This window comes from Musca vetustissima, unplaced genomic scaffold (assembly GCF_032173495.1).
Source record: "Musca vetustissima isolate MV318-11 ecotype Yass unplaced genomic scaffold, APGP_CSIRO_Mvet_v1 utg320, whole genome shotgun sequence".
NCBI classification, from domain to species: Eukaryota; Metazoa; Arthropoda; class Insecta; order Diptera; family Muscidae; genus Musca; species Musca vetustissima.
In genome coordinates this window covers 484,126-511,085 of record NW_026875384.1, presented here as the reverse complement: position 1 = coordinate 511,085, position 26,960 = coordinate 484,126, and the positions used below count along the sequence as shown (strand labels likewise).

Here is a 26,960-nt window from a genome sequence, read left to right as displayed (position 1 = left end):
TTCTGTCTGCACATACTTCCCCTGTTAATTAAATAAATAATTATTTTCTTTAAAAAATGTGCACTAGCTTTCGAATTAATTTGTTCCCACAGTGATAATTGTTTATTAATTTTTTTTAAATATTTAATTAAACAATATAACCATTTTAATTCAGTAAAATCGAAGAATGTCCTCGAAACCAGCTTTATGAGTTATACTAACACCAATATATATTAAGATTCCTTGTCAATTTACATTTAAATTTGATTTTCAAAAGAAAACACCTGGTCCATCCCAAGAAAAAAAACTGTACCGAAAACATTTCCCCAAAAAAGAATCAAAAAATTTCAAACTACGTCAATGGAATATTTTTTACAAAATTTTATTTTTATAAATATATATTGTGTTTACAAAGGAAATGAAGTACGAAATTCCCAATGGAAAATTACCAATACTCCTTAATAATTTTAATACACTCTCTTTCTCTCCAATAAAATATCAACAATGCTAAAGGAAAAAAATCCGGTTTTCTTCTCGAAAAATAAATGTTAGAATAATGCTAAATTGAACCTGCATTTTTGAGTTTACTCACTTTGCATATATGTTTTGATTAAAACAAAAAACCTCTCTTTAAATTAATCCTCAATACAATTTTGATTGGCCAGTTTATGATTTGCGTCACATTGTTTTTGTTTTTTTTTTCGAAAAAGTTTAAATTAACACAATATTGTTTTAATGACTTTCGAGAAGTTTGACCTCTAAGCATTTATTTCGGGTTTATTTATTTTTATCTGTCTTTCTTATTAGATCAAACATTTCAATTATAACCCTAATTATATTTAACACTCTTTAATTTGAAATCAAAATAATTTACTTTGTTCTGTTGTTGTTTTTATGTCAACTTTCAATCATTTTTTTTTTTTTTGAGTAGGCAAATTGCATTCCATTTTGTCCTTTATTTGTATTCACATTTTAATATTAACCATGAAAAAAAAATTAGGGAAAAAATTCCGGTCACATTTTAAGGAACTTACAATGATTTATACGACATACTTACATAATACTAAATTTGTGAAGTAGGTAGGAGTTGCCTGTATTTTTTATGAAGAAGTACACTGGTATGCGGTGTTTATTTTATAAATCATCCGTTAACAATATTTTTGTGTAAATATTTTGGAATTGTACAAATCGAGATGTACAGGAGTTCTATCATCGATATTAGACCTTCAATGTCTGCCATGGTCGATAAAATGCCTATTAAGGCTTCTATCGTCGATATAAGGCCTATGAATCTATAACGACTATATGAAGTTTATTAGACCTTCTATCGTCGATGTATGGACCTATAAAGGCCTACAAAGGCTTCTATTGTCAATATAAGACCTACAAAGGTTTCTATCGTCAATATAAGCAAAATAAACGCGTCTACCGTCGATAAGGTATAATGTACCTATAAAAATGTACAAAATTTTCAAGAATACAAATGTTGCAGAATTGGAATTAGTCCTTTTTTGTTATTAATATACTCTGCAAGAGCTTACATTCCCATGAGGATCAAAAATAGAATCCCATTATAGTGGCCAATTCTTAGGTAATAATTTCAAATTTATCGATTTAAATTTATTTATTTTTTGTTTTCAAAATTAAAATTGTTCTTTAAAAACAAAATCGCCGAATTGACAATACTCAACACATCCTAATTCATTTATATATTATTCAGTTCTTGTTGTTTACTCAATCAGATCGATGAAGATATTTAAAATAACAATTCAAAATAGGACAACCAAATAAACAATAGAAAGTATTTTAAAAATTTATAAAATCAAATATTTGTTTACCAATCAAAAATCATTCCTCCTAATCCCATACCTCTAATTAAGAATATCCCATTATTTTGCCTCTGAAGCCATTAATTATTTATTAACTTGTCTTAAAGCCAGATAACAAATTGTTTACCGTTTCGTTCTTGCTTTACCGGCATTACTCAGCAAAAATGTTGTTTCTAAAATATTTCACTTCATAAGAAACAAAACAACAAACCCCAAAAAAACGTTTCAAATTATTCGATCGATGACAAACCAAAACAGCATTTGTCTTATTCTTTAAAACGTACGAATATTATCTATAGTAAAACCATAACTTGTTTTTGGTAGCGTGATGAAAACACAAATGCATGCTGAAAGTAAATGTCCTTGATCACGTGTAGAAGAAATTTCTAGAAATCAGCTGTAGTTGAAGTTATCTGATTTTTTTTTAGATATTTGTTTTTTTCTAGTTCTTTTGTCCGAAACATTGGCAAATTAATGTTGAAAACACCAAAGCCAAAAACATACTGCCAATGGCTAGATAACCAGTTTTTTGCAGTTAATTTATTCGACGCATTTGACCATTCATAGTTTTATGCTGTCGTTTTGTCTGTTCGTCTAGATGTCTGGGCATTGCAGAAATTGCCTTTGCCAAAAAGAATTCTGTTCAAATATAAATGGTAGTTTGCATCGTGTGAAGAGGTTACACAGTTTTATTACTTAGGAAATATCCATAATAAAACTATGGGATATCAAAATGTTATCCACATCCAAGAAAAACATAAGCTTCTCAACCCTGCAGGTCAATGATTCTTTTGAAAGATTTACTAAAGAAGAAAAAATTAATTTTTATACAAAAATGGTTTTAAAATAGGTTTTATTCTCAAAACGAATCCTATATATCCTTTCTGTACATATTAAAGATATCGTTAATACATTAAAATTTTTTATTAGTTTTTATAAAAAACAACTATTTATTAGTACATATTGTAAATAGATAAAAACAACAAACTGGGATTAAGCGTTAAAAACAAAATACATTAACATTTTTTTTATTAGCCTAAAATGTATTTGAGGAAGCAATTTTTTAAGATATTTACAAAATTAAGAAAAAATAAAAATATAATCAAATTTATTATACCAAAATCTGTCAAAATGTTACATGTCACAAACAATGACTTTTAGATATCTAAAAACAACGTGTATTTCTTTCCTTATCATTTATTTCATGTACTTTCTACACAACAACAGTTTGTGTCATTTTCACACCTTTTTTACAAATAAAACCCAAATATGTGTTTTTGTAATGTGTGTGTGTGCGTGTGAATAAAAAATTATTCTCAAAGATATGATAAAAAAATATTTACGAGTGGGTAGTTAGTGTTATTTTAGTTTTTTTTTTTTCTAATTCATTGTTGAAAGATAAGCTCTATCATATACCGATAAGAAAATAATAAAGCCCAAAAATTAACAAGATAAGAATATTCATCTTATCTTAAAATTTTAGTTAGATGACTACACCTCAACATAGCTATGTATCGCTTTAGATTATGTATTTTGAAACTTCGTAAATTATGATATAAACTTTATTGTCTTCATAGACATCATAACAAGCAATTTCAACATTAATTCATCTCAGGGAAATATACAATTTTGACATTGAAATAGAGAGTACAGATTCATTGTCATGCATCCTGCCCAAAAATAAAAGGTGTGTTCCTATATTTTTTCGGTAAAATTACTCAGTAACTTATGATATGACTTATATTACTATTTTCCATATTAATATTTGTTTAATAATAATAATAAATAAACAAAAATATTGCAAATGTTAAATCAATTTTATGCACAACCTATTGAAAAGTTCCCACTACAAACACATTTTCTTTAATGAAGTAGTCATAAACTCTATGTAACACTGCCAACATTTATTCAATAAAATTATTTCTAATTTGAAATTAGGGATCCTTATTGAGGAAAACGGTGCCCATGGGTGTGAAAACACTTTTCAACCAAATTGGCTCTAATTTAATGTTCAGCTTCTCATGAATAATAATTATCAATATCGGTTTAAGTACCTTAAGTAGTATATAACGGTACAATTTTCGGTATTTTAAAGGTATTAGCCGCTGATAGTCATGTTCTAATAATAAAATCAATATCAGGCGAATGTTCATATTTCATTTACGATTTTGACTTTAAAAGTATCAAACATTGCACAATTTCCTTTTAATTTCGGTAATTAAATTTTGAAATCGCAACAGTGACATTCAACGAAATATATGACTTTTATTATCTCTAAAATATGAATTTATTATAAAAAATTGCATAAGTTCAAAATGTTCATCCATATAATATGTAATTATGTGTCTGAGAAGTGTCATAAGAAGTTCAAATAGTTTAAATTGTCTGATAGTCACTAACCAAAAATATTGTTTCAGAATCGCCACGTGAGTTGTGCATAATTTCGAATTTCTTAAAAAAAACACACACACATCAGGTGATAGTTATCATATATTGAAAGTTCAAAGGATCCAAGTCTAGTTTTTGCTATAAATATATTTTTTATCAACAATTTAATTGGACTTCATTATGCGTTAAAAAAATTAGAATATTTTTAGGAGAAAAAAATTTTGACCGCTTTCCAATTTCATAAAAAAGCAAAAGCAAAAAGCAAATTTGGTGACTTTTTGTATCTCATAGAAAATCACCAAATTTAAAATAAAAGTGTCATATATTTTAATTAATTCGCGTGGGATGCATCCAAAAAAAAAAGCAAATGAATAATTCAAAATTTTAGGAATACTAATGTACGACATATGTTCGGAGATCAAATTACTTAGAGTTTTTTTATTCCAAATTATAAAGCACGTGCAAAAATCCATATGTATATTTTAATATGTATAAGATAACAGTAAAATATTGGTCACTGACATCGTAGTATTTACTTTGCAACCTCAAAGAACTTTTTCTAACAAGCAAATCTTCCAAATATGGGCGGCCATTAATAACAAATTAGCTAACATTTCAAACGTATGTTGAAACATAATTTATGCTAATATTAAATAGACTTTATGGACAAATACATATACAATTTGTCAAATTAAGAACGAATTTACAAAAAATAGTCAAATTCTATTGGCAGTAACTTTCCGCATTAAGACTACCGCACTAGACTTTAGCACAATTTTAAATGAAACATTTTATACCTTACTCTATTTGCTTTGCCTGCAAGTATTGGGAAAAATGCAATTTTGATTCGTCTTCTCTTAAATTTTGATGAAATCAGTATTTCCTAAAACCGGCACAATTTTTCGTCATTTTCCATACAAAAAAGTCCATATTCCAGCATATTAAAGCAATTTTAAAAACATTATATATACTTGGACTTATCAAATTTTCATTTTATGGATATGTGTACTGAGAGGCTGAAATGATTTTTTCTCTTTCAGATGATTTTCATTTAAGAGAAACTCGAAAGTACGTATTTGTGGAAATACAAACAATTATAAATATCTATTCCAATAAAATTTAGAGTTAAAATTTTATTTCAAAATTCGTGGTGACAAATTTTCCCTTTTTGTAAACAAGGTGGCGGCCATTTCAAATAATCTCAAAGCCAGTGTAAATAACCTTAACCCTTTGTGTTCCGATTTTTTCCGTAATTATAGAACAATTTTCTGTTCACATATTTAATGCAACTATCCTAAATAGGATATTAACAATATTTGGCGTCGGTACATCTTTTCATTCAGAAGATACAGTACATTCTTTCTGAAAAATAAAATTCCAATATCAAGAAAACCAAACGCAAAATCGACGGTAAAATCATTTTAAATTATTCTCTATATTCTTTATTACAATAATAAAAAATAATTCTAATAATTCGAATACGAAGCGATTTAAACAATTTGCACTGTATACACAAATTAGTACTGTACATATATTTGCCCTCTCTCTATATTGAAAAGCTCATAACTCTACCCCGACATATGAAATCCAAAGAGTATATATCTACTAGCTGCATATTAAATAAAAGTTCTAAAACATTTTGTTGCATGTGGGCAACATTGGGCCATAAAGGGTTAATTTATTTTTAGGATTTCGTAAATCCACATCATATAAAGTTCGTATGTTGTAAATGTGCTATTTGGCATCTCAATAAATTATAATCACAAAATCACATTGACAGAATTAAAATTCCTCCAATAAACAAATGATAACCAATTGATGTCTAAGATTTCATTTCCGCATAGCCATGGTAAAAAAAAATATTTTAAAATAAACATGGAATAACCCATATTTGGTATTGTTTATATATTTGTTTATTTTATTGTTTTTTATTCTTATTCTTATAGTCCAATGGATACCATTTTATATGATGTGCAGAAGTTCATTGACTTGCAAAATATAACAAAATAAGTCGTATGACAAATGCCTAGCCCACTACCTTTTTTGAGAAGTTTCACTTTCAAATTTATATTGAATATATGGAAACAAATCTATAAAATTGTGAAATAAATCTCTGATAATATTCAAATAGAATTTTTGCCACTTTTTCGTATAAAAAAGTGTGTTACGTGTGTCTATAATTATTGATTGTTGCAAAGAAACGCAAAAAATTGGTCATCAATCAAACCAGAAAGAAAACGTTAGATTTATTCAAAACAAGTTTCACGTTTTGCTATTGTTGATATTAATGAGAACAGATTTTATATTTATTTTTTGGAAGATAATAGTGGAAATTTCTTAATAAATGTTTGTTTAGAAAACTAAATAAACCATATTCGAAAGGATTGAATACGACATTTAATGCTAAACAGGTCGTTCATATGCGTTAAAAATGTTTAATCAGATTATTATTATTTTATGCTTTTAAGTGGTTTATTTAAATAAACTAGAAAATTCAAATATAATTGAAATATTTTGGTTTTTTCGAGTAAACATTATTAAACTCATATTTATTATATGCATTTATAAAGCTATTCCAGAATTTCTTCCGCATCCAAAACCAGATAAGCGTTAAAAACATGAATTGTCGAAAACTATTAGCAAAATATATTGTCCCCCTTTTTATTAATAATATTTAAGAAAATTAAATATACTATTATACCTAGGAGTGGCACATTTTTATTATAACATGTCTTAATGACCTTTAAGATTATAACTTACAACGTGAGAATATGCAGTATCTCAAATTATTTGATAAAGGCGCATTTACACTATGCCTCTATATCGACTACACTACACTATGCCTCTTTAACGACTCGATTTGTAAATCGAGTTACTAAATCCTAGCTGTTAAAGCGATAGAAAACTGTCAATCAGCTGATATTTGTTTACGTGTACACAAGATCTATTAATAAGGTCACGCAGCTAGCGAAAGTCAGCTGTTTTTTCTCAAATATAATGTCAACAATTTGAACTTTGTTTAAGTTTTCATAATGTACGTCAATTCATAATAAGGGATTTTGACAGCAGACTTGAGAGGCAGCTGATATCCAGCTGGTCTCCCTTGATGACCTTATTTATAGGCCTTGCGTACACATTTCATTGGTTTCAAATTAAGGTGACCATTTTGTACCTGGTCAATATTTTTTTTATTAATAATAGGATACAAACCCTCAAAACTCGTAAACCCTTTTGAATTGTAAAGTTTACAAACGACATACATTAAGCGTTATTTTTGTAAAAGTGGTGCATTTTTAACAATGGTGTATTTAAATTCCAATTCACTTTCATTTCGAGGACTTTTCGGTAAGCATTCTGTAACAATTTGTACACATTATTGAGTAAACGAACGCACCTAATGTCAACAATCATAAGCTGATGTGCGTTTATATTCTCTCACAGTATATTTAAACCCGCATCAGTCAAACTCCCTCACTCAGAATTTAATTTTTACCATTTATTATGTTGCATGACTGTATACTATTTGTTGTTGGTATTAGACATATATATACTACATAACTACCTTGATATTGAAACAAAATATGATTAGAAACATTTTTTACTGCTTTCCGCATTCAAGTGATTTCGTATTTTTTGTTTACATTTTTGTCTATAAATGTGTCAAGCACACTCTGACGTCCACATTAAAAGTGAAACCATGCGATAATTCAAATCTTATCAACATTTTTTATGTCTGACCTATCATACTTTTATTACATTTTGACAAATGAAAGCTGCATATACTTAAACGTATTCTATTCCAAAATGGGGCACAACATCTCTAAATAGATTTGTGTGCCAAATATTTCGAATGCGAATGATGTACACAAAATTGCATAATTAAAGATTTTATTTGAAGTATGGAAAGTAGTCTAGGTACACTACAGTATTTTTAACGGAAATTAAAAAAAATAACAATTAAGTATAATATTTCATGAACACATGTGACATCTTCTAATAAATAATTGTCTAGATGTCAAATTTCTTATAGAAATATATGCTCAGTTTCCACTATACCAAATAAACACTAATCTATTGACAATATATATATATATATATATATATAAAACTAATTATTTATATGAAACAAATGCACATATGACATTTTTATATCCGTTGTCTACTGTAAATATTTTTTATGTCTTTATAATTTTATTGTGAATGATATTTGTTTCATCAATGAAATCCGGTTAATATGAGAAAAAGAACTCACACGAAAGATAACACCCATCGGATGTTCACACTTATATAAGTTTTTGTGATAATAAAAAAACTCAAACTTCTCATGTCACCAGAAAAAAATAGTTATTCTTTAGACAGATGCCGACTTCAAAGAGTTTCTTTGCTTATCAAGCCAAACCAATACGAAATCAAAGTTGTTGCGTAGAAGTTTATCTTATGTTAATGAACTTTGACAGTTACGCAATGACATTGAACACCGAGATCAAAGAAAACAATAACTGTATTCATTGATGGCGGAAACTTGTATTGTATTTTTCGAAAGAAATGTTTCTATTCTACAATAGTTGGTTCAATTCAATAAATTCAATATTCGTATAAACAGTGCATGTCATAAAAAAAAACTGTAAATAAAACAATAATAAAGTTTAAGGTCGCTTGGAAACGACCATAACCCATTTATTCAAGATAATAGCCATTCATGGTTACACACTTCTATAATAATGCAATGTTTAATGTCCATGCCGTTGTCATAAAAACATATGTTTTTTTTAAGTCTCTCAGTCATTTCTTATCATTTTATTCTTAGTTTTATAAGTTAGTCGAAGGCCAAACCAAAGTGACTTTATGAAACAAATATCACGAAATTATGAGTTCTTAGATAGAATTCCTCAGTTGTACAATTTTTAAACTTACTTCAGTGGGGAACTCGATCTATGCACACCTATTTGCATGGAAATTATTTCATGAAACTACTTTAAGGCACGTTTACACTATACCTTCTAAATGGATTCGATTTTTAAATCAAGATATAAAATTCTGGCTGTTGAGAGTACGGACTATGGCTTCTAAATCTACTCGATTTGTAAATCGAGATATCAAATCCTAACTGTTTAGACTAGTATTAAAATGAAATGAAGTTGATTTGTCAGCTTCAATGATTTCTGTGGCAATTTTTCAATCAATATTCTCATAATTTTGTTGGGAATTGGTCTCTACTAGGTCAGGAATACATAAAAATCGTTATAAATTTTCAGCAGTTGACATATTTTTGTCAGGCAGTTATTTTGAATATTAACAAATTTTAATTTGACATCCAATTGCTTATTATTTTATCAAACTTCACATTTACCGCCTCCACTACATAATCAATCCCTTCGTATATCAATTAACTCATCAACATTAATCCGGATTATATGATATATGACTATGCATTACTCTTCACATTCACATAACTCATACATCAATTAAAAACAACATTTAGCTATTAAATACAGATTTATTAACTTCTTTAGACACATGCAAAATATTTACAACAAAACGAGATAGTGTTCATTTTGTATAGCAGTTGTAGTAGGGTCAATTAGACAAATTTCTTTTATAATTAATTTTCTTTTTATTTTTTGCAATTTGCTGCGATTACCTTGTAATTGCGTTGGTTTAACAAATCTGGCTAATCACTTATGATAGGTGCATAGTTCGATTGGAATAAAACACAACTGCTGCTATATTCTTAGATTACGCTCCAATGCTAACGCAAAAGTTTTTTTGCAAAGAATGTTTTCTTTTAGTTAAATGACGACGTTATATTTAAAATTTTTGTGTATAACAATAATTCGAAACATATTTCTATATATATATTTATATATGACATTTACACATTATAAATTATCTGATAATACATATACATGACCATTTTTTTAATAAACGCCAATAAAATTAGTTCAAACTCATAACCTTTAATGCAGAAACACATACAAGGATTTGATGCTAACTTCTTTTCGTTATTAAATGGTAAATTATATACAAATATCAGAGTCATTTGTCAGTTTTTTGTGTCACTTTTTTCCTTATTATTTAATATTTTACCTAAACCTACTTTACAAGCTATTTTCCTATGTTACGTTACGATGTAAAATTTTTAATAATTATATTAATTGGGATTGACTCAAACTTAGCAATGTCCACCATATTATAATAGTTGTTCTGTTCTTTAAATCTTTAAGTGAGTTTTTATACTTTTTCGAGTCGTGCTTATTAATCGAAGAAACAGAAACAGTTAATTTCAAAGCTGATACCTCGAATTACCATACAAAATGAAATCCATTCATTATCTCAGTTTGCTCAAAATCCTATACTAAATCGAGATAATTTCAAATACAACCCGATTTAGAAGGCATAGTCTAAACGCGCCTTAAGAAAAATATGTCAGCTGCTGAAAAATTATTTTTTTACATTTATAATAAATATCACTGTAATTTAAACATAAATGTTTTTTGCATTTCTGATGTAACAAAATTATGACAATATTGATTGACAATTTGCCATAGAAATTATGAATTCAGTGAAATGTGTATGTATCGTAAACAAATAACAGCTGACAAATCCACTTCATTTTAATAATAGTCTAAACAGGTACGATTTCGTACCTCGATTTACAAATCGAGTCGATTTAGAAGGTATAGTTCTGGCAACATTTGTGTTTTTATGATTGATTTTAATTACAATGCCGGAACCTCAAGTATTTACTTGTTATTTCCAACTTGTAATATTACTTTGAAATTCTTCTACAACTATGATAATTGCTGGAAAATATTACACATAACACTTTTCTAATATAAATTCTTATATATGTTTTGACAAATGTTTGATATTTTAGTTTATATATTTATGTATTTTCACCTCATTGCTCCAGTCCTCTCTTCAATACGTCACCAATTCATTATAATTTCTTTTTTGGTAATTAAAATCACTTTGTTTTGAAAACTTAATTTAGAAAATGAAAAAGAACTCATATTTCTTTAACTTACGTTTAACAACGTGTATAATCATTTTGATTTTTATTTTCGGATTTTATTTATTTTGTTTTCAATTCAATGTTAATAACAATTTGCCTTTAAACTCTTACACAACACTATGTCATAACTGTAATTAATTTACGCAATATTGCATCGAATAAAAGTTTTCCACATAATCAATTCACTTTCTTTCGTGTTTTATTTTTTTTTCTCGATTTGAATATAATTTTTTTAACGGACATATGGCACGTCCATGAGCAAGATAGACATTAAATGGTAAAATAAAAAAATTAATATTATTTATATTAAATAAAACAATATCTCTCTCCTCAGCTGTTGCGGAAAACATACTGAAATATATTTTTAAACATACTGACACACAAACAAAAAATTAACTACATATAAATCAACTGGAAACTGTGATAAGCACCTAGCAGCGAATTAAATGTATTAAACAAAGATAGGCGCTACAAGGTTTGTTGCTATTTCTTCAGGCGGTTTGTTTACTTTTCGTTTTTCATTTGAAAATTAGGAACCAACAGAAGTGCGCGCATTATTTCAACAAAAATTAAAAGATAAACAAGAAGGTTTAGATATTATTTGTGTTAGGTAGTTTAAATCGCCCTTAACATATAAGAACTTTGTACAATGCATCGACTTTGTCAAGATTTCATAATAGGAAAATATCAGAAAAGTGAAATATTAATTCCTATATACATACATTCTAATATATATATATATATATATATAAGATGTTGTATAATAAAATTAATTAAACCAATGAGGAAAAAACTTCCTTGATAACATGCAGAGTCTGCTATACATGTAAAGCTTTGCTCTTCGGACAACAATCGAAAAGAAAACAAAATGCTCAGGGATGAAGCACAAATATACCGTAAAAAAGTCGTGTTTTTATTTCTACTGAAATGAGGTCATATAAATATGTACTTACATACATACATCTGAAGAATTCATTCAATTCTTATGCATAAGAATTTAAATAATCAGTCATTAAAAAAATTACTTTATTTTGTTGTAGCCACTCATAAAACAAATGTCTACGTCAAAAGTAGACAAGTTGAATTATGGATCTCCCTCCCTCAAATCTATTATGGCAACTAATCAAATCTGTCGGCTCTGAGTTCAATGAAAGTTATCAGTGACAGTATTTGAACAATAGTTTTGAAAAAGTTTGTATGTAGTTTTTTTTTATTATTTTGTAAGAAAACTATTCACGTGGGGAAAAGTGTGTTTAATAGATTTAAATCTATGATGATTTTTTGTTTATGACAGAGCATACAGAATTATCGGAATTATAATAGGATGGCTTTTAAAACATTGTGATTACATATTAACCAGACTTTCTTGTTTTCAAAATAAAATATTTCTCACAAAAACAATTTAATAAATAGTTTATTTTTACACAATTTTGAGATTACAAAATATTGAAAAATGTGAAACTCAATAAGCATTATTGTTTCAATAAAAAGAAAATTAAATAAAAATTGAAAATTATAGATAAATAATTTATAAGAGATTTGATAAGATAGTACCGCCAATTTTATTTTTTGATTTCGTAAGCAATTAAATATTTACCAATATTAAAAGTTGTAGTAGTAATAAAAATGCAACTCTGTAGTGATGTCTTAATATATCATATTTGCTTATAGGTTCGCACCTAAATTCATGTGTACAATTTTCACCTCAAAAGTTAAATATATTTATTTCAAAGAATGTTACCCAAATACGCATCGCGTATCAAACTGAACATTTTCTACATTGACAGAAAGCATTTTGGAATTATTGTTTTTGAAAATAGAATTTAATTCGCTGAAAAAATTGTGTCTCTATAAAAGTCAACATTTTCAATAAATTACAAAATGTTTTCATTTAGATAATAAGTATTTTTGTAGTACGGGCGTTCAAAAACCCCTATAAAGGTAAGAATGTGGGTACTTTCATATACATTGAATTAGGTTCGAGCCATAAACCCATTATGGAAAAATAATAGACGTTGTGTCATTGCTAAATCCAAATACAATTACGAGTTTCTTGTACTTAACCCCTTCATATACAACTATGCAGCTAAACGATTTAAATCAGCAATAAAAAAAAATAATTAGTTTACTTTTTATAAATTTAAGAAAATAAGATTGAACGGCTTTAGACTAGTCGGTCGATATAAAATTCACATTAAGTAGAGCCAAAAATATTTATTATTTTTCTGTCGGAAGTGCGTGGCCGAATTTCGGTCACATAACTTATATTGATGCAATCTGGATCCAGTCCATCAATTTATGGGTATTATTGAATAGATGTGATTAATTACTTATTCCGTAATCTGAAAAATTAAAATATCGTCCTAACAACACGTAAATAATAAATACAAAAATCTCTTTTCTATATCGCAATGGAATTCAGATATTGTACTTTTAAAAACAGCAATTAGACAAATAGAAGAAAAACAAACATAACATATTAGTTAGTTGTACAGTTGCAGTGTATAACATTGTTGGAAATCAACGACAATTGTAGATACTAATTATTTTTTATGCAGTTACAATTGTCCAAATTGAAAATCGTGCAATACCAATGAAGCAACAAGTACAACTAAGTTTCAGGAATTTTTTTTATCGAACAAAATAATATTTAACAATTCTTAGAAGTGGATAAATGCTCCATCGACTACAATAAACCTATAATTAAATAATATTAACGTTGTAATATCGGTAATCATTTCAGCAAATGGAAAGGAAATTCAAATTACTCCTACATTTCTTCTCGATATAGCACAAGAAACAATAATTACCAGCGAGAAATATACATTCATGTTTTTGTTATTAGGGTTCGCAAATACGTCAAAGGTTTAATTAAAGAAAAATCACATGAAATTAATTAAACTCAACTGAAATTGTAATACAAATTTAAAGGTTAGAAAGACTAACACCAAATAATATCTAAATTACATAGTACAAACCCTTAATAATAACACATCGTAGACATTTTGTGTGGAAGTTCAATAATCACTATCACTAAAATTTAACGTCGGCAATAACTTTAGAATATTTAAGATGACAATGCATTTATGACATTTGAAAAATAGCGTGACTGTTTTAAATTTTGTCAGTATCATATTGAGGAAAATATACTTCCTTAAACATAGTTGAAATATTTGGTCATTGATGTTACATTTATGAACCTCTTGTCATGCCTAAAATGTGAAAATGTTTTCCGTCATCGATAACACGTTTAAAAAAGAAATACTTATTAAATTAATACGAGTGGAAATTGCCATTGTTGTCGAACATTATCATTTGTCAAGAAATAATGAATATATTAAATAATGTCGCTCAATTTAATACAAAAAATGCAATCCTACAAGATCACCAAAAAAATGTCGTGTGGAAATTTTACTTAAAGTTTATCGATACAACTTGCAAACCATGGCAAAATAATACAAAGTCGGATGTCATGAGTTGAATAACGAAAACGCAACTCGGTAGATAGTGTCTGCTATATTACTTAAAAAATATATATATATTAAATAACACGAGATAATATTTAAGTTCCATTTTCATTTTTTATTTATTTTTTATATTTATATAAAATCTTTTTAATATATAAATATTATTTAATAAATGATGTAATAAAAATATTTTTTGAAAATATTCTTTAACAAAAATTTGAAACCTTCCAAATTTAATTTAAATTAACAGTTTCGCCTTTGTAATGTTTCTGTCAATTGGCAATATGCCATTTTATGGCATACGTCAAAATTAATGGTATACCATACATAATAAACTTGGCAACATTTTCTTACCAGAAATCTCCAAAATTACTTTGACAACAAACGTGTTTCTACTAACCTTAAGACGAGTACACACTATGAATTTGGGCTGTCAAGTGAACGGGCACATTAACCAGAAAGTTTTGGGCCAAACCGTCATTCAAATGTGATAGTGTATATACTGCTTTGTTTCCGTTTGTTTATAAATTCATATCTCAAATCAGAAGCTAAAATTCCCGTTTTTATTTTGACTACTAGATAAATTTGGTATTTATTTCTTTGTTGTGTTTTAGAGCTTGTATTTAATACGCAGCTAATAAATATATTTTTTAGGATTATATATGTTAGGACCTGAAAATAAACGAAAAAAGAAAATTTTGAAACAAAAATTTTTTTCTTTTCACTATTCATTTTAATTTTTGTAAGAAATTCAAATTTTGCATTGGTTTTCCAGAAATAAGGTAAATTTTTCACATCATACTTAGGATAGTTGCACTTAATCTGTGCACATAAAATAGTTCGATGGTCGTATACGCTTGGAGCTGATGTTTGAAATCTATTGGATTTAGTAGTGTAAACGCGCTTTTATAGTGACACTGTATAAATTGTATCTAAAATATATATAATTTATATATATATATATATATATATATATATCCACACTGATAATTTTTTTTCTGTTTTATTTAAATGCCTTCCATGTTATTTCATTTTCAGTTTATTTTTATAATATATATATATATATATATATCTTTACTTATATTATAACTTTATTGCAGCATTGTTAAAAATATAATTATATGTATAAATTGTATCTAAAATGCGTTTAAGTGACACTTAAATACTCCATGGATTATATATAATTTATATTTCTTACAAATACCACATTGATATTTTTATCTTTACTTTTTAATTCAACTTCATTCCATATAATTTTAATAAATTTGCTCATATAGTAAATATGGCAACATAATATACACAACAGTATTGCCACAATTCTAAAAAACTAACTCTCTCACACGTTTTTCTCCAAATATCTCTCCAAATGTGTATGACAGCCGGAAACAGCGTTCAAAAATTTGGCAGCACTGCAACAACATGTTCTTTTTCTGGCGAACGCCACTGCTGTTTGCATCGGGGATAATTTTTCTTAGTGAAAAAGTAAGATTATTTATTGAATTATTGAACAAAAAACATTACAAGACTATGAATAAATACCAAACAAAACTATTTACTGTGCCATGTAATGAAATTAAACTCATTGTCCGTGCATATTACGGTGAAAAAGGAATTAAACCCAATCACGGTGTGTTGTGTTGAGGTTATGGATGATTGTGTCTGTCAAATGAGAAAAAAATGTGTGTGAAAACGGCTGACTGGGCATGGCTTTTGCGTGGAGCCACACGTGTACATGTACTAAAATTATTGAATTTTAACAGATATTTTTATTAAAAATACGTCCATAACTAAAACCATTGAGTTCTTCATAGTGAGTTCCTTGGTATTCAATTGGACTACAGCAAACTCCATGGTTGACTATTCCTCTTAAGGATATCGGCTCAAAGATATAAACCTTAATAAAGTGAAAATCAACATTTTTAAATTCGATTTATATACCAGAGAAGAAAAGTGTGAACCCAGATGATATTCCAGCCCCAAATATGATGAATGATGATGTGAATGTTTATCAATCTGTCTAGTGTGATTATTATCAGTTTCAATGTTGTCCAAAACTAAAACCATTTTGTTGTTGTTGTAGACTTTTTGGTATTCAATTGGACTAAAGTAAACATCATGGTTGACTATTCCTCTTAAGGATATCGGCTCAAAGATATAAACCTTAATAAAGTGAAAATCAACATTTCTGAAGACTCACATTCGTGTTAGCCCCAATACTTTGAGGAATTGAAAATAATAAACATTTTTTATTTTATTGCAGAATGGCTGAAGTAGTTGAGAACGTTACCGAAACCTTCGAGGAACAACCTCCAATTGAGACCGAGGGTGCTGAAACTTTGTTGGAAACCAACGTTGTTTCCACCACTGAATTGCCCGAAATCAAATTGTTCGGTCGCTGGTCTTGCGATGATGTGACCGTCAGTGATATCTCCCTGGCTGATTACATTTCCGTTAAGGAGAAATTCGCTCGCTATTTGCCCCACTCTGCTGGTCGTTATGCCGCCAAACGTTTCCGCAAGGCTCAATGCCCCATCGTTGAACGTTTGACCTGCTCCTTGATGATGAAGGGTCGCAACAACGGCAAGAAGCTCATGGCCTGCCGTATTGTCAAGCACTCCTTCGAAATCATTCACTTGTTGACTGGTGAAAATCCTTTGCAGGTATGTAAATCAAGAAAACAGAAATCTATGGAATGTCCTATGCTAAACTGCTATAAAGAAATATCAATTCCATCTTATAGCGGGTAGAATAGGACATAGATTAAATATTCATTTAACCATGACGCTATTTCGAGAAAAACAACGTGACATGGTCAATGGTTAAATGAAAACACTATTTCACTTCTAAAAATGTTAAATATTTATTTGTAAGATTTTCGCCTAACAACATTTATTTTCATTCCAGATCCTCGTCAGCGCCATCATCAACTCTGGCCCTCGTGAAGATTCCACCCGTATCGGTCGTGCTGGTACTGTCCGTCGTCAAGCCGTCGATGTGTCTCCTCTCCGTCGTGTCAACCAAGTAAGTTTATTGAATATTATACCCACAACCATGTGATGCCTTGCACAATATCTTTCAGTGTTAATTATATGACATGAGAGACTATAACACAGGGCTATATAAATAAAAATAACCCAATATATTGTCTTTTGTCCGTAGCGTTATGAAGCCACTTTTCCAGGCTCATAATGTATGAAACAGAGATACAAAATTGCAAAAAATAAAACTTTTTATGTGTAAAGTTTCTATTGAACAGGACTCTAAACAATATTTTATTATCATATTTTTAGGCTATCTGGCTTTTGTGCACTGGTGCCCGTGAAGCTGCCTTCAGAAACATTAAGACCATCGCTGAATGTTTGGCTGATGAACTTATAAACGCTGCTAAGGTAATTTAAAAATAATATGATTCTTCTTTGATTCTTTATTTTAAAATATTAGCTTTAATGTAATTTGACCTACAAATGACTCGAGAACCGAAAAAAACACATTCATAATGTATGTGGTCTCCTCTAATACTTTCTTATGTTGCAAATTGTGTAGCAATATTAATGTTTATTATTTTCCTGACATCTGCAGAAATTTGGATTTCATTGTGTTCGATAAACGTAAATCTACAAATTTGGACCATTTTCAGTGTCCTCTCTAATGCTTTGTTATGTCTTCATTCGATTAACAAAGCCTCGCTTGTGGACAAGATCAATTGATAGTTTTATTATCCTAGCTTTTGAAGTAATCAACATTTTATATAGCTCGAGAAACGTAAAACTACATTCCTAAATATCTTCACATTTTATCTAAATGGTTTCAGTATGTCCTCTCTAATGCCATGTTATGTCTAATAGCCGATTAACAAGGCCTCGCTTGTGGACTATATAAAATATGGTTCTATTATCCTAGCACCTGAAGTAACTAAACAATTTAGTGTGCTCGAGAAACGTAGATCTATAAATGTATATAATTAATAACTCATGATTCAATAATGGTCACTCCCAAATCTTAGTTTCGGACATGTCCTCTCTAATGCCATGTTATGTCTCATAGCCGATTAACAAGGCCTCGCTTGTGGACTATATAAAATATGGTTCTATTATCCTAGCACCTGAAGTAACTAAACAATTTAGTGTGCTCGAGAAACGTAGATCTATAAATGATTTTGTGTAGATTTTACTTTTAAATTCAAGTTCTAGACATGGTTTCTGCTTGTCCTCTCTAATGCCATGTTATGTCATAAATCCGAATAACAAGGCCTCGCTTGTGGACTATATTAATTATGGTTCTATTATCCTAGCACCTGAAGTAACTGAACAATTTAGTGTGCTCGAGAAACGTAGATCTATAAATCTTTTAAGTTAGATTTTTCAAATGTATTTTATGTTATAAAATTGGTTTTAAACATGTCCTCTCTAATGCCATGTTATGTCTCATTGCCGATTAACAAGGCCTCGCTTGTGGACTATATCAATTATGGTTCTATTATCCTAGCACCTGAAGTAATTGAACAATTTAGTGTGCTCGAGAAACGTAGAACTATAAATGTATTATTTTTAACTATTTTATAAAAAAATATAGAATCGTTTCTAATATATTTATCTATTTTTTCTATTCTTCATTTTAGGGTTCCTCCAACTCCTATGCTATCAAAAAGAAGGATGAATTGGAACGTGTCGCCAAATCCAACCGATAAATGCTTCATGCTTCACTATTATATACAATATGTTGTTGTATATATGTTTACACTTTTTTAAGTAAATGAAAGATAATAAAAACAAAAACATTTAAAAATTTATTTTCTATTTTTTATATTTTATTGTTTTATTTGATGCGCATAAATAAAAATAATGGGAGGCATAAGGAAATTCATAAAAAATATAGTTTATATATAAGAAAGGTTCAGAAAAAAAAAATAGGTGGAGAGACGAAAAAATTTGTTCGGCCTGTGAGGTTTTTTGCGTTTCTTTGTCCAAAATTGGTTACACCAGGCAAACAGAATCTGTAGATAGTCGATCATTTTTACGATGTGTCACCCTGTGATGTTCAATTTTAGCTGCCCATTGTAAAGCATACTTTGCGGCGCTGAAATTAATTAACCACTTAGGGCATTATATACGCAATGCTATATAAATTGTGCATCCTAAAAGTATGCTTCGGAAACTTCCATACATAAACTTGTATTACTGGGTGTTCCATTATTTTTCAACTCAAATGAATCCAAGTTACTATCTACAGCACACCATCTACATCCAATGGGAAATATATTCTGAAAAATTTCATATTTATAAAAATATATATATTTTTTTAAATTCATACATGTACACAAAGCCATATTTATTCAAAAAATACATTTCGTTTACAACTTTTGGACTATATTCGAAGATTGGCCCAAATATTATCTAATGATATTTTAATTTGATATATTCTGGATACGATTGAACACACAATTACATTTGCTTATGGTCTCATTTGTGGTGGATTGATAGTTTAATTTTCATACTTTGTTGTTTACCTTTGCAACTTTTTCATTTTGTAGTTATGGCTGGGGATATATACGTTTTTTTAATGTTAGATTCTACTTAGACATTTTTTATATTGTTGATACTATTTGTTGGCCTTGAAAGCTTTGGTGTTGTTATTTAATAAATACAAAGTAAAATATATTATAAATAAGTTTATATTTTGGAATATCGCATACAATTTGTTTTAGCCAATTCAATTAGTCACAACAGTCATTGATATCATTTATCATATTCCTTACGTCTGTCTCAGAAGCTGCAAGAATGTAAAATTTTTTACTACGACAATTTTTAAACTATGATATCAAAAAAATAGCAAAATTTAGTAGATTCTTGCAGTTCTGGAAAAGACCACCTATATTATTAAAAAATATTGATTTTTTTAACTTTTTAAATTATGAAACTAAATTATGAAAGTTTACTTACATTTTCAAATTACCAATCTGCAAATAGCTTATTTATGATCACATGTATTATATATAATTTTAAGATAACTCTGAACATTTTTTTCATATCATATTGTACAACATGTATTTCGATTGAAAAATGATTACTTACTGGTGTGAAGCTGGTATGCAATTGTTTATAATTAGTAGTACATTTTTTAATTAAATAAAAATAAAAAAATAAAAAAGTGAAATAGATGTAATTATTTTTATTGTTTTATTATGTAGGAATTTTGGTCAAAATAGCAAAAAAATAAAAATACTGCCAAGGTAAAATATATCCATGCATTGATAACAAACATAAATAAGAAGATATCATTATAAGTAGAATATTATCAAAGTAAAGAGCATTGAATTATCATAACGGCACATAGATTATTCGTAATCTCTTAAATTTATATTCGTTCAGTTTAGAGTTACTGCAATAGCTTCTCTTGGCAAGTTGGTATGAAAGAATCACACTGACAGTACTGAAAGGGCTTGGGAAGAGGCGAAAGCGAAAAATTGCAATACAATTAATTACATCATACATAAATGTCTAGTGCAGTGTCTTTAAATCAATATAATTTAAATTAAAAAACAATAACTAACGAAGTGATATTTAAAATATTAATTTATTTTGAAAATTAATCAATAAACATAATTACAATATTTAATTGTTAAGAGAAATTCATATAGAACAGCCTTAGGAAGCCTTTTTAATTAATCAAATTCATTAACGCCTATTTTAATGAAGTAAAATTAAAAGAAAAAAACTTAGAAACATTTAATATATAACATTTTATAAATACAAACAACAAGTGATTATTTTGTAATAAATAATAGACTTTTTACAAACGACCCAGAAATTGATTCTTTATAACTAAAACAACAACAGCAATAACTACCAACAGGAATATTAACAATATTCTAGACAAGATTATAAGTTGTGCACCAAAGCAGCAGCAGCAGAAAGCGCTCTTTTTTGGCGCCTTTCGCTTTGCCGACTATTCGCATCATCTCAAGTAGGAAGCGTGAGTTTTCAAATATTTTACAGTTAGATTAGACGTCAAGCTCAGCAAGCGATACAAATTTGGCGGATTAAGATGAAATTAACCTATTCTCACAATATCAATTTGTTTCTTTGGCAGACAACAATTAGATAAGGAAATAACTTAGGTTCCAAATTATCAAAAATATATTTTTATGAAATAAAAATCTAAAACTTTAATTGGAATTTGTAAACAATGGCAGAACGTTATTACAGGTTTGTCAAATGAAATTAAAACAAAAATATGGCATTAAGACAAAATTCCTTTCGTCTGTATAGCAACCTACATCCCGATGAATCCTCTAAGGTGTATATGAACTACAATGTAATGCAGGCGCCGGCGCCTGCTCCGCACATTAATAGTTTGGCAGGCATGACAACTCAAATGAACAACGATTATGACTATCTGGCAAATACCGCTGCTTATTATACAACAGTGGCTACGTCCAATTCTGGCGGCATGGCTGTGGTCGATATGAATAACAACCGTTCAACAAGTCGCTACTACAATGTTGGTGGTAATAACGGTAAGCAGAATATTGTATGTGGAGTTGGCAGTGGCAATAGTCAGTCGGCTCACATCTACACTAACAAAGTCCTACCTTCATCTCTGATGACCAAATACACTACTGCTGGCAGTTATATGCATGGAGGTGGTGGCACAATGATGACCACTCATGTACCCTCCAATGACACAAATCCACACCACTCACATTCGAACCCGTCTCAGGGACATTACAACAATCACAACAATGCCAACACCTATGGCGGTTATCAGAGAAATCGCTATATGCCCTATAATCGCTCGACAACCCCAAGCACTTTACACCACAATGCATCCATGCCACATTCAACGACAGCAATTGCCACCTGTGGCCCATTGACATCGGCCTCGGCTATTTCAAATGCCGGCTATCATCAATTTGCTGCACCTGTATATCAGACCACTTGTACACCAGGTGGTATGATGCAGACCTTTGCATCGGCCACGCCACTCAGTGCGGCATCCGTACAACAACAGACATCATTACATCCACACTCAATGACATCAACATCAATTTGTAATCCTGGGAATCAGGAATTCACCTACGCCCATGCTGTATCGGCATCGCTAACCCCATCAACTACAGTAACAACAACAGTGCCCAATAACGGTGATAACAAGAATTCAATTTCTCTTGCTACAGTTGTTACGACATCGGGCAATGGTGGTGGCACTACGTCATCAGGTAGTACTGTCATGGCGTCCACGCCATACAGTTCGGGACAAACATTTTCTACGGTTAGCGATCCAAACGACACGGTTACCTTGCAAATTACCAATTTGGATTATTCTATGGATGAAGTCAATTTGAGGAACTTCCTACTGAATCAATTGAAACCGATAACACCAGTGGTGTCGCTCACATTCGAAGGTAGTTCCTATGCCAAAGTTACTGTACCAGATTTATATGTAAGTACCTCCTACAGGCATTAGTATGTGTTGGGCTTTCAATGCAAACATATTAATGAGTTTCTTTAGTTTGCCAAGCAGGTGGTCTCCAATTTACACCGTAAGAAAATCGGACACAAACGAATGTTGGTCTCCTATACCAGGGATTCATCACTGACTGAAATCAATACACTGAGATGTCAAGTAGCCGGTCTACTGAAGGTAACATTGCATCGTTCAGCTATATCAATATACTCTCAATTGTTTTCTTATAGGATGTGCCATGCTACACCCTACCCATGTACAAGTTCCGCGAACTATTTCAATCACGTTTCAAAACATCTATAAGCGTATTGGACCTGTACAAAATGCAAGATATTTGCATTATTAACTCAGACAACAACGAGGAAAAGTTTATTACTCTGCATCCCGATTTGGTCAATTCCTTGGAGAGCTCACCCCTAATGGAGGGTTTGCAACACAGTGTTCCCTACTGTACAATACACTTTAAGAGGGAGCAGCATAAGGGATGGGCCGAACAAGAAATCGAACCATTACCCAATGTTTTCATGACCATCTCCGAGATTCAACAAATCATTCATCCACTTTTGAAAAATCACACTGGAGATATACCCGTGGCCTCCTTGGTGCACTGCATAGAAGGTCAATTAAAAATTCAAATCACACCGAACGATAACGGCGTGAATTTGGAACATTTGGTGTGTTGCGTCCAAGGCATACAAATCACGGTCAACAATTTTGGCATAAAAATACTAGGGTGGCTTGAATTGAATAAAGACAACAACGGCCAGTCATCAAACTCGAATAGTGAACGATCGAATCTCTATTCGAAGAATTCTATATCGGACCCGTTGTATCAGATTTCTCGCGAAGTCATCGAACTTGTTAAAATGTCTCCCAAGGCCACAATGAAATTCAATCGTTTCATACCGGCCTACCACAATCATTTCGGCAAGCAATGTCGAGTTGCCGATTACGGTTACACCAAATTGATAGAACTTTTCGAGGCATTATCTTCGGTGGTGCAAATTATGGGAGATGGAGAAAATCGTCAAATCACCCTGACCCATCGAACACAAATACGACGCTTCACATCGGATTTGCTAAGGGTTTTGAGGGCCCATGGCAATAAGTCGGTTTTACTGTCACAATTGCCAAACATTTTTGCCCAAACTCAAAATCGAACATTCGATGTTACTGACTATGGCGTCTGTGACATTGTGGATATTTTAGATGGTTTGGTCAATTCAAATATTGTAGTTGTATCCACGGTGCAGAATGGTAAAGATATTTTAATATCCATACCGAAGCGTAAACAAACAACAAACGAATTGGAAAAGACCTGTATTTTTGCTGGTGAAATTGTGGAACTCTTCAGTAATGCACCGCAGTATACGATCCTCTTTCAGAAATTTGTTCGTTCATATCACTACCATTTCGGCTACCAATGTCGATTGAGTGATTATGGGTTTCAAAAGCTTGCCGATCTAATGGAGGCTGTACATGGAGTCGTGGAAATGGAGCTAACCAACGATGAGGATAAGAAAATTTATCTGACAGCAAAGGTGGCTCGTAGAATATTTGCCGAGCAATGTGAAGAACTTATTGCGGCTACCACAGGTATAAAGAAATATAAATATGTTGTAATTACTTCTACTTTTTGTACCAAATATCTATTCTTTGGTGTAAAGAAAATGTTCCAAGTATGTTCAATATTTCCTCTCGTTTTAGGCTCTGGAAAAACTTGCATGAAATGGGAGGACGTTGTAAAACTGCACAAGAAGAAATATGGTTATCAAATACAGGCTCAAACATTGGGAGTCAAGGATATTAAACAGGCTTTAGACCTATTGCCATATGTGGAGGTATGTAAAATAATATTGAACTATTCTCCCTCAACACATATTTCATATTTGTTTGTAGACATTCGAAAAGGAAGACTCTACGTGGATGATATGCCACAAAGGTGACAATGTCTTTCGTACATTATGTTACAGGGCCAGTAAGTACTTATTATCGCATGAAGCCGAAATGTTTGAACAAAAAGATTCCAAGGAACACGAAATCTTTAAGAATCTTCTAACATTGAGTGATTTCATAAAGAATTTCAACGAAAAGAACAAGGAATCAATAACTGAGACTACAGTCAAAGCCATGAAACATGCCATTGAGGTAAAATAAAAAAATCACTGTATTTAATAGTCGAATCGGATAAACTTTTTTTCCTTGTAGATTGTTATCGAAAATGATAGTAAATTTGTAAGAATCTCTGGTTTGATGCATTTCCTCATGAACATAATTCGTCTGCTGGAACAGCGTGCACCAATGCTATTGTTGGAAATAAAAAATGCTTTGGACAGTACGATAAGCACCACCTTCGAATTTGGCTATCCCAATTTATATTCGGTTATTTCAACACATTCGGATATATTTTATATAAATTTAGGTGTGACTCTGGAACGTTCTGAAGTCGGTCTCGTGGGTAACAATGAATGTAAGTTCTTTCGCTTTGATATATATTGTCTGGAATAGTTTACCATTATTTATGTTTCTTTCTAGTGCGTTTAACTTCATACGCCAATCACAAGCATTTATTTGGTTCGTTGAAATTGCCTTTCAGCAAACAAAAGACTTTGCGTACATCCACAAGGCCACCGTTAGGCGAAAACAACATTCGCGGAAACACAGCTAACTCTAACCAAGAACCACCCGCTAAAACTCGAGCCATGTCCTCGGACAGTAGTTATAATTCCTCATCCAGCTATCGCTCCCACAACTCGTCGTCATATTATCAGCAAACATCAAGGGTATCAACAACATCGGCCTCTTATTGCCCAAAACCATATTCGACTGGAAGTAATTCCTTTAACAACATAAGCGGCAGTTCCTCCATTTACTCAACTGCTTCGCAGAATTCCCACATAATGAATACTTCCGTTTCCAATATATCCAGCAACAAGGAGAATTCGTTCAACTCTTCATTTATGTTCAACAACTCATTTAATACATCCTCCAATACATCTGGATCGTACTGTGACCTTAATGCAAGCATGAATAGTCTGGTCAATCCAATGGGTTGTCTACCACAACCACCGCCACCCTTGCACATTGCAAATTCTATGCATTTAAATGCACCAGTACCCTCGGTGTATCCTACTTCTAAGCTGTGGGATCGTCGACAAGGAAATAACTATTACCAGCAGCAACAGCAGCCTCTTTTGAATAACAGCAATTTAAGTGGAACGGTTTTGACTCCACTGATAATGCCGCCACCACAGCCAACACAAAATCTAACAATGCCAAATCAAAATGCTATCGGCCCAGTAACGGCAGAAGCCTCAGCAGGTCTATATGAGCTGGTAAACAATATACAAATGTGTCCCATTTTATATGAGCCGCCAAAACCAGATACCCCTCCATCAGAGGTAATGAAGTTGTTAACAAAAATAAAGAAATTTCTCGTTTTATGTGTGTGCCATTTTTTTTTTTTCTTTTAGAACATGCCTTTTTGGATTGATCCTATTTGGACAAATAACAATAGCAACGAAAAAACTAAAGATGATTTGGTAAGTTCATCAGTTCAGTGAGAACTCGCAACCCAAAATTGTCTTAATTTGAAAAATTTATTTTCCATATTTCCTTCAGCTCAATATACGTCTACCGGAACTTAAAGCTCTAAACGTTTTGCCTATGTTATTATCGCCATACAGCCTATCGAAAACCGAAAACATGAAACAAGTTTTCAACTTCGATTCTCATGATAGAAAAATTGCCTAATTTATTTACATTTACTATTTCAAACATAATTTAATATAATAGTTAATTTATCGTGCCAATGCT

General features: G+C 30.5%; 2 protein-coding genes and 7 non-coding genes across 9 annotated transcripts; all 9 read left to right on the top strand.

Moving 5' to 3' along the window:
• The first annotated feature begins 16,033 nt into the window (after positions 1–16,033).
• On the top strand, positions 16,034–19,404 carry LOC133337838 (small ribosomal subunit protein uS7A). Its single transcript, XM_061546043.1, has 5 exons — positions 16,034–16,160; positions 16,939–17,338; positions 17,583–17,699; positions 17,969–18,067; positions 19,297–19,404. Exons 2-5 carry the CDS (start codon positions 16,940–16,942, stop codon positions 19,363–19,365), a joined length of 684 nt encoding a protein of 227 aa, XP_061402027.1. The 5' UTR covers positions 16,034–16,160; position 16,939; the 3' UTR covers positions 19,366–19,404.
• On the top strand, positions 16,449–16,604 carry LOC133337873 (small nucleolar RNA psi18S-1854). The gene has a single exon (XR_009754603.1). It is a non-coding gene; the product is annotated as a small nucleolar RNA psi18S-1854 (small nucleolar RNA).
• Positions 16,716–16,870, top strand: LOC133337876 (small nucleolar RNA psi18S-1854). Its single transcript, XR_009754606.1, has one exon. It is a non-coding gene; the product is annotated as a small nucleolar RNA psi18S-1854 (small nucleolar RNA).
• On the top strand, positions 18,312–18,454 carry LOC133337877 (small nucleolar RNA psi28S-1192). The gene has a single exon (XR_009754607.1). It is a non-coding gene; the product is annotated as a small nucleolar RNA psi28S-1192 (small nucleolar RNA).
• Positions 18,488–18,631, top strand: LOC133337879 (small nucleolar RNA psi28S-1192). Its single transcript, XR_009754609.1, has one exon. It is a non-coding gene; the product is annotated as a small nucleolar RNA psi28S-1192 (small nucleolar RNA).
• Positions 18,687–18,830, top strand: LOC133337874 (small nucleolar RNA psi28S-1192). The gene has a single exon (XR_009754604.1). It is a non-coding gene; the product is annotated as a small nucleolar RNA psi28S-1192 (small nucleolar RNA).
• On the top strand, positions 18,879–19,022 carry LOC133337875 (small nucleolar RNA psi28S-1192). The gene has a single exon (XR_009754605.1). It is a non-coding gene; the product is annotated as a small nucleolar RNA psi28S-1192 (small nucleolar RNA).
• On the top strand, positions 19,073–19,216 carry LOC133337878 (small nucleolar RNA psi28S-1192). Its single transcript, XR_009754608.1, has one exon. It is a non-coding gene; the product is annotated as a small nucleolar RNA psi28S-1192 (small nucleolar RNA).
• A 3,584-nt stretch (positions 19,405–22,988) lies between the features above and the next one.
• Positions 22,989–26,937, top strand: LOC133337856 (meiosis regulator and mRNA stability factor 1). Its single transcript, XM_061546066.1, has 9 exons — positions 22,989–23,120; positions 23,190–23,321; positions 23,375–24,740; positions 24,852–24,985; positions 25,044–25,292; positions 25,353–25,614; positions 25,680–26,545; positions 26,618–26,686; positions 26,766–26,937. The coding sequence occupies exons 1-9, from the start codon at positions 23,004–23,006 to the stop codon at positions 26,895–26,897; spliced, it is 3,327 nt and encodes a 1,108-aa protein (XP_061402050.1). The 5' UTR covers positions 22,989–23,003; the 3' UTR covers positions 26,898–26,937.
• Positions 26,938–26,960: the final 23 nt, after the last annotated feature.